At 42.1% G+C, this 13591-nt stretch overlaps 2 protein-coding genes across 3 annotated transcripts; one reads left to right on the top strand and one right to left on the bottom strand.

The window, feature by feature from the left end:
- The first annotated feature begins 1020 nt into the window (after nt 1-1020).
- LOC133447659 (insulin-like) lies at nt 1021-3694 on the top strand. Its single transcript, XM_061726382.1, has 3 exons — nt 1021-1292; nt 2631-2833; nt 3428-3694. Exons 2-3 carry the CDS (start codon nt 2644-2646, stop codon nt 3571-3573), a joined length of 336 nt encoding a protein of 111 aa, XP_061582366.1. The 5' UTR covers nt 1021-1292; nt 2631-2643; the 3' UTR covers nt 3574-3694.
- A 254-nt stretch (nt 3695-3948) lies between these two features.
- hmmr (hyaluronan-mediated motility receptor (RHAMM)) lies at nt 3949-13188 on the bottom strand. Of its 2 annotated transcripts, XM_061725803.1 has the most exons (20): nt 13052-13188; nt 12771-12869; nt 11433-11518; nt 11267-11344; nt 10975-11163; nt 10791-10877; nt 10569-10680; nt 10399-10464; nt 10077-10150; nt 9899-9966; nt 9477-9817; nt 9236-9384; nt 8459-8694; nt 6896-7012; nt 6595-6795; nt 5796-6509; nt 5642-5714; nt 5200-5376; nt 4929-5091; nt 3949-4309 (listed from the first exon to the last, which is right to left on the bottom strand). In XM_061725803.1, exons 1-20 carry the CDS (start codon nt 13095-13097, stop codon nt 4293-4295), a joined length of 3093 nt encoding a protein of 1030 aa, XP_061581787.1. In that variant the 5' UTR covers nt 13098-13188; the 3' UTR covers nt 3949-4292. The 2 variants fall into 2 exon arrangements, with proteins under 2 accessions (XP_061581787.1, XP_061581789.1); XM_061725805.1 differs by lacking the exons at nt 12771-12869; nt 13052-13188 and having other exon boundaries at nt 11449-11467.
- Between the last annotated feature and the right edge of the window lie 403 nt (nt 13189-13591).

Here is a 13591-nt window from a genome sequence, read left to right on the forward strand (position 1 = left end):
CCTCAGCAGAGCGCAGTCCATCACTGACGACAACACCCATCCTGCCCACCACCTGTTGTGCGCTTCAAATCTGCCGTGGTTGTTCTCAGTGACCGGAAGAATGTCAACGCAAAAGGGCGTGTGGCACCACCTAGCATCGCGGAGTCGAACGCACATCACTCAATAATGGATTCTCTTCCTGCACATGCATACTTGGATTTCCTGGAAACTCCAGTTTAATCCTTAGTTCGATTATTGCCAATAGCTTGATTTAGATGTGCATGTAACTGTACAGAGTTTTACTGCTTCATCTGGTTAAAATTAAATGAAAACACAAGACTTTAACAGGTAATGAAGGAAGCATATTGTCATTTATTTTTGTACATTTTACATCTTTTTTTTTGCGTGGAGAATTAAAGGTACCCACCGTTACATTTTTACTGAAGCCCCCCCCCCCGCCCCCTCAACTCATTATATAGGCATTGTAAAGGTTAGTTTTAACATCAGAGGCTAAGTGACGACAGCGCAGAGCTGTGCTGCAGCCGGATAGCTCAACAATTGACTCATCATTTGATAGAAAATTATACAGTACAGTATGTCAACCTTCATCTGAGTCTGACTCATCAGGAGAGATGCATTGACATTCTCAAGGATAGCTGGTGCAGATGAAAGACGAGTTAAGTTAAGAAAAAAAAAAGGGTACGCAATCAGGGAATCTAACTTTCCTGCAAAGGCTTTCAAGTGCACGTTGGTTCTCTGGTCAGTTTTTGTGGGACACATTGTGAATTATCTGTCTAAACTACCCATGTAAGGTGGGTGGGGGGGGGGATTGTCAAATAGCATGTCATTGCAGCCGAAGATGAAGAGCATCCAACGCAGAAGACTGTGGATCCTGCACAGATACAGTAGTGTTTAAACGCACCAGTAGTGGCCACTGATAAGCCTGCTGTGTTGCTGTGTGATCAGGCTGTGACATATGGTGTTCGTAAGCTTGTGAACAGTGCCAGTTGGGACTTTGCACAGCAGGGGTTGATATGGGTATCACTCTGGATGGCAGCGTTTGAAACTTTATCCCAGAGCTGCTGGTCCCCACATTTAAGTGACGTAGTGCTACTGAAGAACAGATCAGGCACACCTACGGGTCAGGATGTTAATGAGACCATTGGCTTTCGGTTGAGGCTGACAAAGACCAGGTGGATACTTGGAGTTAAAAAGGGGAAAGGTGGCCAAGTAGAGATGTTCTCTCTGCACCTTATAGCTCTGGGCCTTTTCATCCGTAGCCACCAGCTGCTCCGCTGAGACCTCAGACACAGGTAAGCAAGCTTCTCTGTATTCTCTTGAGATTTTAGCTGTTAAAATTTATTTATGTAATTACTGGGAAGAAAATGAAGAGTAACATGAGCAGGATCTATAATTCAGCCAATCTAGCGGCCCAAGGAGCCTGGCAAACAGCCAAGGGTGATAGAGGAGTGGAGGAGCTGATGGAGCACTCTGCCAATTTTGTAATGCCTGGCGCAGGTGCATTGTTAAAGACATTATTACATCGATTTATTTTCCTTTCAGTGATCCACGATACACTATAATATGTCCACAAAAGGTCTGTATTATTTGTAAATGACTGCTAAATATGTTTTTCACCTTGGATGTGGAAATGAGCTTCAAGGAAAGCAAGATTATCCTTCACCAATGGATTTTTGTGTGATGAAATGCTTCTGTTTTCTAATGTTGGAGAAATCAGCCCCACTCCCACACTGCATGCCACCTCATTTGTAGAGGACACTGATAGTATCAACACTTGTAATGATGGATTTTAGTCATTTTTTTGTTTTTTTTTTGGTTGGGGGGAGAGATGAAAGTAAAGCAAGATAAAAAAAAAAAAAAAAATACATTTCAACTCACTCCAGTAAGAGCTGTGTAGAAATATGATTAATCACAACTGCAGGTGTCGAAAACTGTTTGAAAAAAAAAAAAAAAAAAAAAAAAAGTGCAACAATTTAACGTCCAACTTCAAAGCAATAGAGCTTCAGAGGTAGATTTTGACCTCAAAATTGCCAAAATCTGTCAGCAATTAACATCACATATTGTCCTCATCACCCGGATGGAAACCTGCACTCTGGAGGCATCACGGTCATTTTTAAACTTACAACTTTCCTTTTCATGACTTTGTCCAGTTAAGCCTGAGCTAATTTGTAAAGTTTAGAGATAAATGTCAAACAATGGCTCCTCTGTAGACCCTGCTTTACCGTGGCTTTTTATCCTGGTCTTTGATTTTCATTGAACGAATCAATTATTCAGTTTTCTGCTCACTTCAAAGCCCATATTTTGAGTCAGGGCATTGCTGTGTGCCTCCTATGTTTTGTGTGCTATTATACTTTGCCTGGAGCTGTCTGGTAGATATTTATTGGAGCTTGGCAAAATATCTATAACTGAAGTTATTAAAAGAAAGTGCTCTTGTAATGCTTCTGTGTCAAGAAGAAAGTTCCAATAAAATTTCAGCATCACTTCATCCTCCAGCTTTTCCCCCCTCCTGGCCTCAGGGTGTAAAGTATTGACGGCCAGATTCGGTTTTATGCTTTGTATCTGAAACCTAACATAATATCATTTTGTGTGTGAAATTTTCTTTTTCTATTTTTTTTTTTGCCGTGTCCAAGCCGCCTCCCTCTTATGGCCAGGGTATCATGGGCGGTCCTGCTGCTCTTCCTGCTGGTGGTCTACTCTCCAGGGGCTCCCTCCGTCCCCGTCCAGCACCTGTGCGGCTCCCACCTAGTGGACGCCCTCTACTTCATATGTGGAGAGCGAGGGTTTTACTACAATCCAAAGCGAGCCAACAAGCGGGACCTGTCACATTTGCTGGGTAAGGTCGCGGACAGTCTTGACTTCTTTTCTTTCATTTGTCGTGGTGTCCTTGGTTGTGGAAGTTCACAAATAAACAGCATGCCGCCGCCCAAGACCCCTGCTCACCCCGTATTCAAGATCTCCATGCAATATATATTGAAAAAGGCAAATTTCCTAATTGGAGGGGGAAAAAAGTTCAAAGTTCTGTGTTGCATCTCTAAAGTCAGACCAGCGTATTTTTCTTTTTACTGAAATTGTTGCTTTAAACATCTACGATGTGACAAATCTATTCATCACAAATCTGACAAAATCCCCACAGTCCTCATTAAATTAGCTCCAACACATAATATTTAGATCTTCCACCTCAAACACCCCATTGATGTTTGTGCAGCATCAGGGTGCGAGCGACGGCGTGCCTCTGCTGGAGCTTCATCATATCATAGCTCTTGAAGCACAAAACCGACAAGATTAAAGGGATCTCTGCAAATCAGATTAACTAGATATATTAAGTCTCCACGAAAGTCTGAACAGTCGAGTCATTTTCAGGAAGGTTTTTGCGTAGAAGCTGCAGGACCTAACGCGGTGCTGTGGAAACTTTCTCTATTTTCAAAAGGGTTCCTCTCTAAACGGGGAAAACAAGAAGAGCGGCTGTGGAGGGTCGGGTCTGGCCACGAAGAGCCCAAGGTGAAGCGAGGCATCGTGGAGCAGTGCTGCCATAACCCATGCAGCCTTCACCACCTGGAGGGCTACTGCGACTGACTCGCCGCTCCACAAGTAGCACCACTCATAGCCTGTAATAAGGTCCCGAAGTCAATTTCTGGCCCGATCCTTGTTGGCTATGTCTTATCAACTGAAGAAAATAAAGCTTCATGACCCATAACCCCAGGCTCCTCTCTGCAAAAGATGTGAATTTGTGTTCTGTGTGGCTGTTGGAAGTGGCTTGCAGCAGGCTGGGGCAGAGCTTAAGCCGGTGGCTGCAGAGCTAGGCTGCCCTCTACTGGCCCGGGACCGTAATAGCAACGGTAATGCAAATAAAAATAAATAAGGGGTTTTATTCTGCTTTCTACCCCATCAAGTAAATAAATCTCAATACCACTTCTGTGAAGTATTAAAATTTCTCTTTATTTACAAAAGGAGAAAAAAGAAATGTGCAAACAGGTATTCTATTAGAAAGACTAACTGGTCCTGTGACTTTAAAGAAATGATAATTAGTTGACAAAAGATAAGTCAGTTAGAAATAAATTACAATTAGCTTTTAGTCTGATTGCAGTCACAAGAGACTTCCATCCATGTCATTATAAACCTTTACATGCTGCTTCTAAACATAAGAAAAAAAACATCCTCAGTATGTGTAACAATGAACCAAAAACAAACACAGAACGTGTTAAGAAGCATAGGTTAGCCATAAAACATCACCACATCATGTGTGTCCAGTCAGCCGTCTGAGCTTGGACGAGGAAGAGCTTGGAAGAGCTCCTCTACTCGTTATGGTTTCCTGAATAAAATAATCACAATGAGAAGTTGGTAAATACTTTTTTAAACAACCAAAAAAAACACTCAATTCTTCCAACCATCTGGTCAAATCTCTAAAGAAATGAGCTTACAGCTACAGACCAAACTTTTCCACTAATAGCAGTGATGTTAAACACAGAAGCATTAATAACCACTCATTAACCCAATACTTTAAAATAATAGAGCGTTTTGGTATTTCTATAGGCTAAATTGCCAGTTCATTAACAGAGCACTCACCAGTAATGATGTTAAGATAGAACGTGCATTCAATTGAATATCGTCCAATTAATTGGTTGACACATTAGTGTCACTTGCCAATGAGCTGTAACAAATTAACTGTGACCCGTGAATATATTTAATAGCGGCTCTCGCTTTACAACGTGACTGAAACTTAGCGCCATCTCAGTCTCTTCGGCAGAACAATTAGACGCTGCCTGCAGATGCGCTGCGGCCTCAGAGCATCTGTTCTCCCTACAGGTGCTCCACTTGAGTCTCTCACATTTAAAGTGTATTATGGAACAGGTAAAAATGCTGCTGAGAGTCAGTGTGGAGCCCTGATTTATGCCCGAGGAGTCGCAGCCATGCGTGGGATCGGCGCTCACCTTCCCTGAGAGGCTCTACGGCCTCCGTTTGCCTGTTCTCCTTGTCGTGCTGGAAGGCTTTGCTGGGATCAAACCTGCGGCGAGAAGCGCCGGGGAGCTGCGACTTCAGCTGCTCCACGTCGCACTTCTGCCGGCTCACCAGGGCACGGAGTTTCAACACCTCCTACACGCACAACGGAGAGAGGAAGAGGCGATGAAGCTCGGGGGGGACACGGGTTCGGGACGAAACTCGGCACCGAGCAGGGCAGATGGCGCCGCGCTGACGTCGCACCTGTTTCAAGTCGACGTTCTCATCCTTGAGTTTCACCACGTGTTTGATCTTTTGCTTCTGGTTCTGGTGGCCCAGGAGCCGGGCGTAAGCATCGGCCAGTTTGTTTAGTTCCTCCTGGTTTGCTCCGTTCTCGTTGAGCAAGGCATGGCGCTCTGCTGCAAACGCGTTCAGCTGCTCCTGCGGGGGAACATCAGCAGAAATCTTGTTTTAAGTGTAATGAGATTTTTGGACTAAAAATGAGACATTTTAATTAGAAATAAGACAAATATTCCTGGTAAGATTGAGTTTTTGAAGTGTAAGAACCCTGAAAAGGCATGACCATATACAAGTAGCATTTTACTATTTTTATTCATTTATTTATTAAAAAGGAGAAGAGAAAAGGTGTGCCCTGATGGAAGCTGGTGTGGAGCGTTGTGAGAGTGAATGTTTGAACTTCACTGACCTGGAAGGGTCTGACTTTAGCAAAAAGCTCCTCATAAAGTCTCCTCCAGTGCTCAATCTCAGAACTCGGAGAGCTTAGAAGAAATGAACGATCAGTTTAAATGCACGAGTAAAAGGCTGTATCCATGTAAGAAAGCAAGCCCTGCACTGCTCACCTGCTTTCTTGTGCTTCGGTGATTTGTGTCTGGAGTTCCCGCCGCTGCTCCTCCATCTCCCACTGCAGCGCGACCTTCTCCTGCGCCAGCGCCTCCGTGTGCTCCCTCAGAGCCCGTTTGTCCTGCTCCTGCTTCTCCACCTCCGTCTCCAGAGCCTGCGTCTTCTCCTCCAGGAGGACCGATCGGGCCTGGAGGCCGACCCTTTCTTGCTCGGAGTCATACAGACGAGACCGAAGCTGATGTTTCTCCAGCTCGGTGGCGCTCAGTTGATTTTCCAGAGCGAGTCTGAGCTGCTCTTTGAGTTCCACGTCAGACGACAGACTTCTCCTGCTCTCCTCGGCGCTCTCCAGCTCACGCTGGAGAGAGAGAAGCTCCGTCTTCACCTGCTCGCGGATTTTCCTCTCAACCTCCAACGCTCCTTTTTCCTGCTCGAGTGCCATCTGAATTTTAAATTTCTCCTCCCTTTCTTCTTGGAGTCGTTTTGTAATTTCCTTTTTGTCCTGCAGCAGCGCCTGCTCTTTATCTGCCTTGCGTTGGAGCTGAGCTAAACTGTGACTTCTCTGCTCCTCCAGCTGCTTCTCGGCCTCCAGCCTCTCGCTCGTCTGCAGCTGCAGCTCCTGCTGGAGCTGATGGATTTGAGCCGCGTGGCTCGCCTCCGCGGCCTTCATCGCCTCGTCTCTTTGTGCGAGGCAAGACCGCACTTCCAGCAACATTCTACAAGAAATAAAAGGAAGTCATGTGAAGAAGTGGAAAAGTGAGAGTTAGTTCAGCATTACTTGAAAGTGTACTAGAAGCATGCCTTTCATTCTCCTCCCTGGCTCTCCCTTCAGCCAGCAGTCGTTCCTCCTGCTCCTCTGACCACTCCTTCACTCGGCTGATTTCTTCTTTTTTCTCCTCAACCAATTTGTCCATTGTCTCCTTCAGCTGGTGGGTCACTCTCTCCACCTCGGCTTCCAGCTCTCTCTGTCTTGCTTCGGCTGCCTTTAGAGCCTCCGCGGTACTGAAACGGTGAGAGGAGAGTCACGCAAAGCTCTCGCACAGACGGAGTCAAATTAACTTCTCAACAAAACATGGAGCGATGCGGCCCCTGGAGGGCTCACCTCTCCAGCTCCGTCACGATGTCCCCCATCTTCTCCTGGGAGGAGGTGTGGACCTCCTGGAGCTCTTTCATGGCAGCCACCTGCATTCCCTCCAGACTGTCCACGTTGTTGGTCTTACTAACGACGACAACCATACAGATTTGGAGCGTTAAACGTTTTAAACAGCTAAGAGACAAATGCTTAAATTGTGTTTACATAAAACAAATTCTAAAAGCCTAATTTTGGGGGGGTGTGATAGAAAGCAGTGGATTTTCTAGTGTTTGTGTAAAATGTCAACGCTACTAATGAGTCACTTTTAAAGTATGTAAATCTGACATTTGGATTTCTTGTGTAAGATGTCAAGATATTTAAATCTTGAGCTGTGAGAAAGTTACAACCAGAATAAAAGCTCAGATTTACATTTAACTACATAATCCACAAAATCTTTGACTGCAGGTGCAAACCGGTCGTTTTTCATCCACCTATCTTTAACTTTTCTTTTTTGAAATAACCTTAAAATGACAAACGCACGCAAAATGCTGAAGACATCAGGGAATCATTTGCTATGATTTCCCCACTTTCAGGGGTCACATTTTTCATTTTCACCTACAGTAAATCATCAAGCAAATGTAGCAATCCGAGTGACAACATGCCCGTGGGCAACGGTTACCACACAAGTCATTTAAACTCTTCAAGATAAACACGATTCTTCAGTTTCAAAACAAGTCACCCAGCTGTGACTCAAACACATCATTTTCTATATATTAATGAGTTGTCGCCATTTAAATGACATTTTCTGGTTGCGCCGGTCTTCAGCTATAGAAATGTTTTGGCATCATATCCTGATCAAATGTTATCATTTTCAACTTTTCTATTTTTTAATATTACAAATATAAAAAAGTTAGGCATCCTATAGCCAAATATAAACTTATATGCGTGCATATTTAAGTAACGTAAATTTTCCTTCTTAAAAACAGATTGACTTATTTCTGTCTTAATAAACTACCGACGGCCTCACATGATTCTCTTCACAGGGAAGAAGTGTTACCTCCTTATTTTGTGAATTTTATTTTATTAAGGAATACATAAATGCAAAATAAAAATAATCACAGATTACACAGAAGTTTGTTTTTGAGTTTTCTGAATGAAATGTGCCAAATTTGAAAGCCACAACATCAGAATGCTGCCAGCCTCAAAGTAGTGGGAGGACTCAACATCTCGAGCGTTATTTGATGTGTCAGTCACCGCCATCAACTGTCTAATAAAAGCGTCGCCTTGCTGCCCTTATGTACGGCGGATAAAATAGAAAACTGACTTGCAAACTTCAAATTGGCCATGAACAGAAATAGACAGTGACCCGCTGACCGTGTCCTGCGTGTGATGGACAGGCTACTGCAATTATTTCCTACACTGTATGTGCACTGTATCCTGGGACGCGCGGCCTGTGTATATAAACAGTAACGCAGACAGTGACGGATTGAGGGAGAGGGAAAAAAAGGGAATACTTTCTAACTTAATCTTGATAACTTTTGCTTGAAATTTTAGCCTCACATTTGTGTTTGATGTTCTGTTTGGGATGCCCACCTCATCAGAAGTTCTTTTGTAACGTTTAGCTGTCGCTCCAGCTCCCCGTTTTCCTCCCGTAGTTTCTGAAGGGCCTCCTGACTCTGCTCCGCCAGCTCCTGCTTCCTTCGCTCCTCCTCCTCCATGAGGGCCAGCTCTCCCAGCACCTCCTCCATCTCCTCCTTTAACTGTCCCATTTGCTCCTCAGACTCCTCCCTCTCCTGCTCCACCAACACAGTCAGAGAATCTACAAGTGCCTTTAATCCAAAGACAAAAGAGAAATTAAGATAAATGTTTATGGAGGTAGATTTGTGTCTTAATTATTCAATCCAAAAAAAAAAAGATTGCTTCTATGAAAAAATATATTTTCAATTAAAAAAAAAATTTACTTCAAAGAAAATGATTTCAAAAAATATTTGACTCAAAAAAAAAAAAAATGCATTTGAACACTGTGTAGACACTTGTCACTCAAACATGTCTGACTCTGGGCTGACCAATGGGGAAGCATCCGCGCACTGCGGGATGTTTGTGTCAAAATGATATAATAAAAAAAAAAAAAAAAAAAAAACCTTCATTCATCATTTTTTGGCATTCAAACACTTTTTCTTTGATTGAAAAAGTTTTTTTTATTGAAGTGATTTTTTTTTTATTGAAAATATTTTTCTTTTTGAAGCAACTTCTTTTTTGATTGAATAATTAAGACACAAATCTACCTCCATAAATGTTAAGACGTCACTTTTTGTATTTTATTTAAGTTTTTATTTTTTAAGCCACAGCAAACAGTAAAGCAAAAAAAACCTTCTCTTTTGCCAACTCCTCCGTTAAGGCAGCATGTTCTTGTTCAAGCTGGATCTGTCTCTTTCTCTCATCTCTTTTCTTCTGTTGTAAGGAGCTCAACTCCATCTTCAGCTCCTCTATTCTCCTCAGCCCCTCCTCCTGAATCTTGTCTACAACCAAACAAAATAAAAATAAAAATTTATGAGACACAAACGTTAAATGACACGAAATGAAAGCATCCGTTGCGTCTAGCTGGACGTACGTCTCTCTTCCTCAGAGGACAGACACCTCTGCTCCAGATGTGCCACCCTTTCATCCAGCTCCCTCTCCGTCCTCCTCAGCACCTCCTTGAGTCTGACGAGCTCGGCCTCCTGCTGACGGACTGTTGCCTGACAGTCTTGAACTTCCTGGTTGGCCGACTTCACCTGCTTCTCCATGTCGCACGCTGACTTCTGTGCAGCCTGGAGCTCCAGCTCTTGGTACTGCAACCTCGTCTCCACCTCCCACAAAGAGTCCTTGGATGCCTGCAGCTCTTGCTGGAACTTCTGAGCTTCCTCCTCTTTTTGTCGTAGCTGATCTCGGGTGGTTTCAACTTCTAATTGCCTGTGGAAGATTGGCATATTTGTGGACTGTACACGAGGAAACAATTTATGTTTAAAAAAAAAAAAGGGAGCATTTGCTTACTGAAGCTTCTCTGCTTCAGAGCCAGCAGTGTTCTCTTTTGTCTGCTCTTCGATCTTCAAGCGGAGATCCTACAACCACATAAATACATCAAACTTGTCTTTGTATCTTTCAGAGCATTAAATAGTTGTTTTTAAAGTCTTATAATTGTAAAATATATTTATATAGATGTGGTTCCTACTTGGATCTGGTCATTGGCTGCATCCAGGTATCCCTGAAGTGCCTTGACCTCCTCTCGCAGCTCGTGTATCACAGCTGGAAGAAAAACAGTCTGTTGTCTGAGCGCAACAAGAAAGTCCACATAAAAATAAATAAAAAAAACAGCAACAGTGTTACACGTAACTAATGTTATTGATGCAGCAGGGATTCATTACGGGGATTTAAATGAATCCATGAAGCCACAAAGTTTCAAAAACTACCTGCTTGAAATGTGCGATTCCCTTTCAGTTATGAAGCAACTTCACCAACTGATAGATTAAAACATGGGATGTGCGCAAACTCACCGTGCAAGCTTGCATTTTCATTTTCCAGCTCTTCATTCTGAGTTTTTGTCATTTCATGGAGATCCTCTTTGGAAAAAAAGAAAAGAAAAAAAAAAGCCTTGATTAGTTCCTCCACAAATGCTGTCAAACCCAATTGTCTCCTCATAGTACTAGACGGTAAAAAATCTTACCCAAGTCTTTATTCTTGTCCTGTAGAGCAGAGAAAGTAGCTCTGGCTGCCTGGAGATCAGTTTCGAGCACCTTCACCTGGCCCTCAGTGTTGACTTGCAGGACACTTATCTCCTGGACACAAACGTATAACATGTTATAGATGCACAAATCCTCACATGTGAGAAGTGTCATTATAAACTCCAAGTATGCAGCTAGGATTAAACCATGATGGACAGTCATACCTGGTTTTTAACATCCAGATTGTTCCTAGCTTCCATCAGCTCCATTGTGAGAGAATTGATTCTCTTTTTTGTGGTGTCGGCTGAAACCTGAGGAAAAAAAAAAAAAAACATGCGGTGCTGTTGAGATTTTAAGGTTTTCATAACTTGAGATGTTTTTTATAAAAACATCAGTGCTGAAACAGACCTTATTTTTGAGAAACTCATTGACTTTCTTGAGCTCTGCCCGCTGTCGCTCCAGCGTGGCGACACTGGCAGAGACAGCCGTCTTCTCCCTGACTGCAGCCAGCAGCTTGGCCTCCACCTTCTTCATCTCCTCTTCCAAGACCAGCAAGCGACGGTCCTGCTCCCCTCGCTGCTGCACCAGGCTCCGGATCTGGAAAGGAATTACACTTTATCTGTCATACATAATCAATAGAAACAATACCAATTTAAAATGTTAATTCCCAACAATAAAGCACTCATGTCAGGTACAGTACCTCTCTCTCCAAGAGCTTCTGCTGCTTCCTCTCCACAGTCATGCCATTCCTCTCTTTCCTTGCACTGGACACTTCCGTCTGGAGTTTGACAGGTTATAATGTTTATTATAAGAAAGGTTATGGGTATCTTGCGAGTTATCATCACATATTAAGATGACAGACTTACAAGAAAATCAACTGACAGGGTCCTGCGGACAGGAGAGACCAGGTTGCTCCTGCAGGGTGATGGAGGGGGCAGATCAGCGCCAGCAGCTGGAAGGAAACATCCAGTCAGTGAACAATACCATACTGATACAAATATTGTGCTTGATCTACTTACAAAAAAATAAGTCAACTTTTTGCATGAGATTATTATGTAGATCAAGAAAGACTAGTCTTTGTATAAACTACCTAATTTTTTTGTATGTGAATACATTTTGCAAGTACAGTCAACTTAATTGTGTTAACTTTACTTTATTAATCAAAATTAAGTTGACTTTAAAAAAGAAAAAAAGAGAAAAAAAAGGGAAAAAAGAAAGATAAGGAAAAAAGAAATAAGGAAAAAAAAATTGAGAAAAAAAAAAAGAAAAAAGGTTGACTTTACTTGCAAATTAATTTTTTACATAATAAAAATTAAGTAGCTTATACAAAGACTAGTCTTTCTTGATTTACATATAAATCTCATGCGAAAAAGTCGCCCTAATTTTTTTAAAGTAGATCAAGCAACATATTTTTTACTGTGGTGTTCTACATAAAACAAATAAAGCATGTTTCATCTAAACGTTGGTCAATCTGCCCAATAGATTAAAACTGTTAAAGGAAAAGTAAATACAACAAGATCATTGCTTGTTGTTTGTGTGTAAATGAAAAGATTGCCTGGGATTACATAAATACTGCTTGTTAAGGAAAAAATGCACAATGTCTTGTTTTTTTGAACAAATGCAGATTAAATTCAAAACTAGACCGTGGTTGAATTGGTTTGATATTGGATATTGGATATTGGATATTATGAATTCAACACCCATAAAACTTGTGATACATACCACTGATTTTGGTCAAACCACTTGTGATGTGTTCATGGTCATCTAGACTATATATCACAAAACAGTAATTATTAAAAAAAAAAAAAAAAAAAAATTATATATGGGCTGATTTAAAAATCATATATATGGGCTGATTTAATGTAGTTTAATGAATTCAACAACCATAAAACTTGTGATACATACCACTGATTTTGGTCATATTGCTTGTGATGCGTTCATGGTCATCTAGACTATATATCACAAGAGAGTAATTATTATAAAATCATATTATGGGCTGATTTAATGAGGTTTAATGAAAACAATCGGTGTTATGTATCACAAGTTTTATGGGTGTTGATTCATAATATCCAATATCAAACCAATTCAACCGCGGTCAAAACTAGATGTATTCATGTAAAGCAACAAACTTCATTTTTATTGTTGATATCCCAGATTTAAGTATGTTAGATGTATGTTTCCAGTGTATCTTGTTATTTGGTCACCTGTCTTGACGGGTTTGAATCGGTCAGACTTGTCAAAAGACGCCGCTCCCTTCAGCTCTCCCGTCCTGATCTCGTAGGATCCCGGGGCGGGAGCACAACCTGCACACACAGCAGTGTCACCCACAGCCGGGATTTTGACGTGTTTAACTCAACAACAAATGAATACCAACTGTCATGTAACGTTTGATTAGCAACTAGCTAAGTATGTCAGCTAAACCACTTAACTTAAGTGGATGATTTGCAACCGAGCAGCCTGCTTTAAGACTTTTAAGGTTACTTACCAATGTGCTCATTAAATCTTTTCACCGGTGCTCTGGAGAAAGACATTGTTTAGTCGGTTTTATGTCCGTTTCTTGAAGACAGCTGCGGCGCAGCTCCGCTCCGGATTAACAGGACAACAAACGCCAACAAACGCCAACGATCCGCCGCTGAAATTTCAAAATAACGTCATGTGCTCGGGAGCCGTGCGTGTCCAATAGGAATCCAGCATCCTGATGACGACACGTAGCTCCGCCCACCGGGGGGCGGGTGGATAGCGACCAGCTGAAGAGCAGTAAAACATCTGAAGACTGATTTATGGTTCCGCGGTAGTGTCGCCGCGTAGACTACGACGTAAGCTCTGCGTCGATTTAACGCAGAACCATAATTCAGGCTTAACATTCACAATGTAAAACTGAAATACATGCAACCGTGCTGTATTTAAAAAGTAATCTAAGTGTCAAATTAAAGGAAAATGAATTCCACGTCCATGGGTGCTTTACATGACTCAGTAAACATAATGACTGATCATATGCTGTAACAATGCACCTTTCTTTTTCTTT

The sequence above is a fragment of the Cololabis saira genome, chromosome 7 (assembly GCF_033807715.1).
Source record: "Cololabis saira isolate AMF1-May2022 chromosome 7, fColSai1.1, whole genome shotgun sequence".
Taxonomy (NCBI): domain Eukaryota; kingdom Metazoa; phylum Chordata; class Actinopteri; order Beloniformes; family Belonidae; genus Cololabis; species Cololabis saira.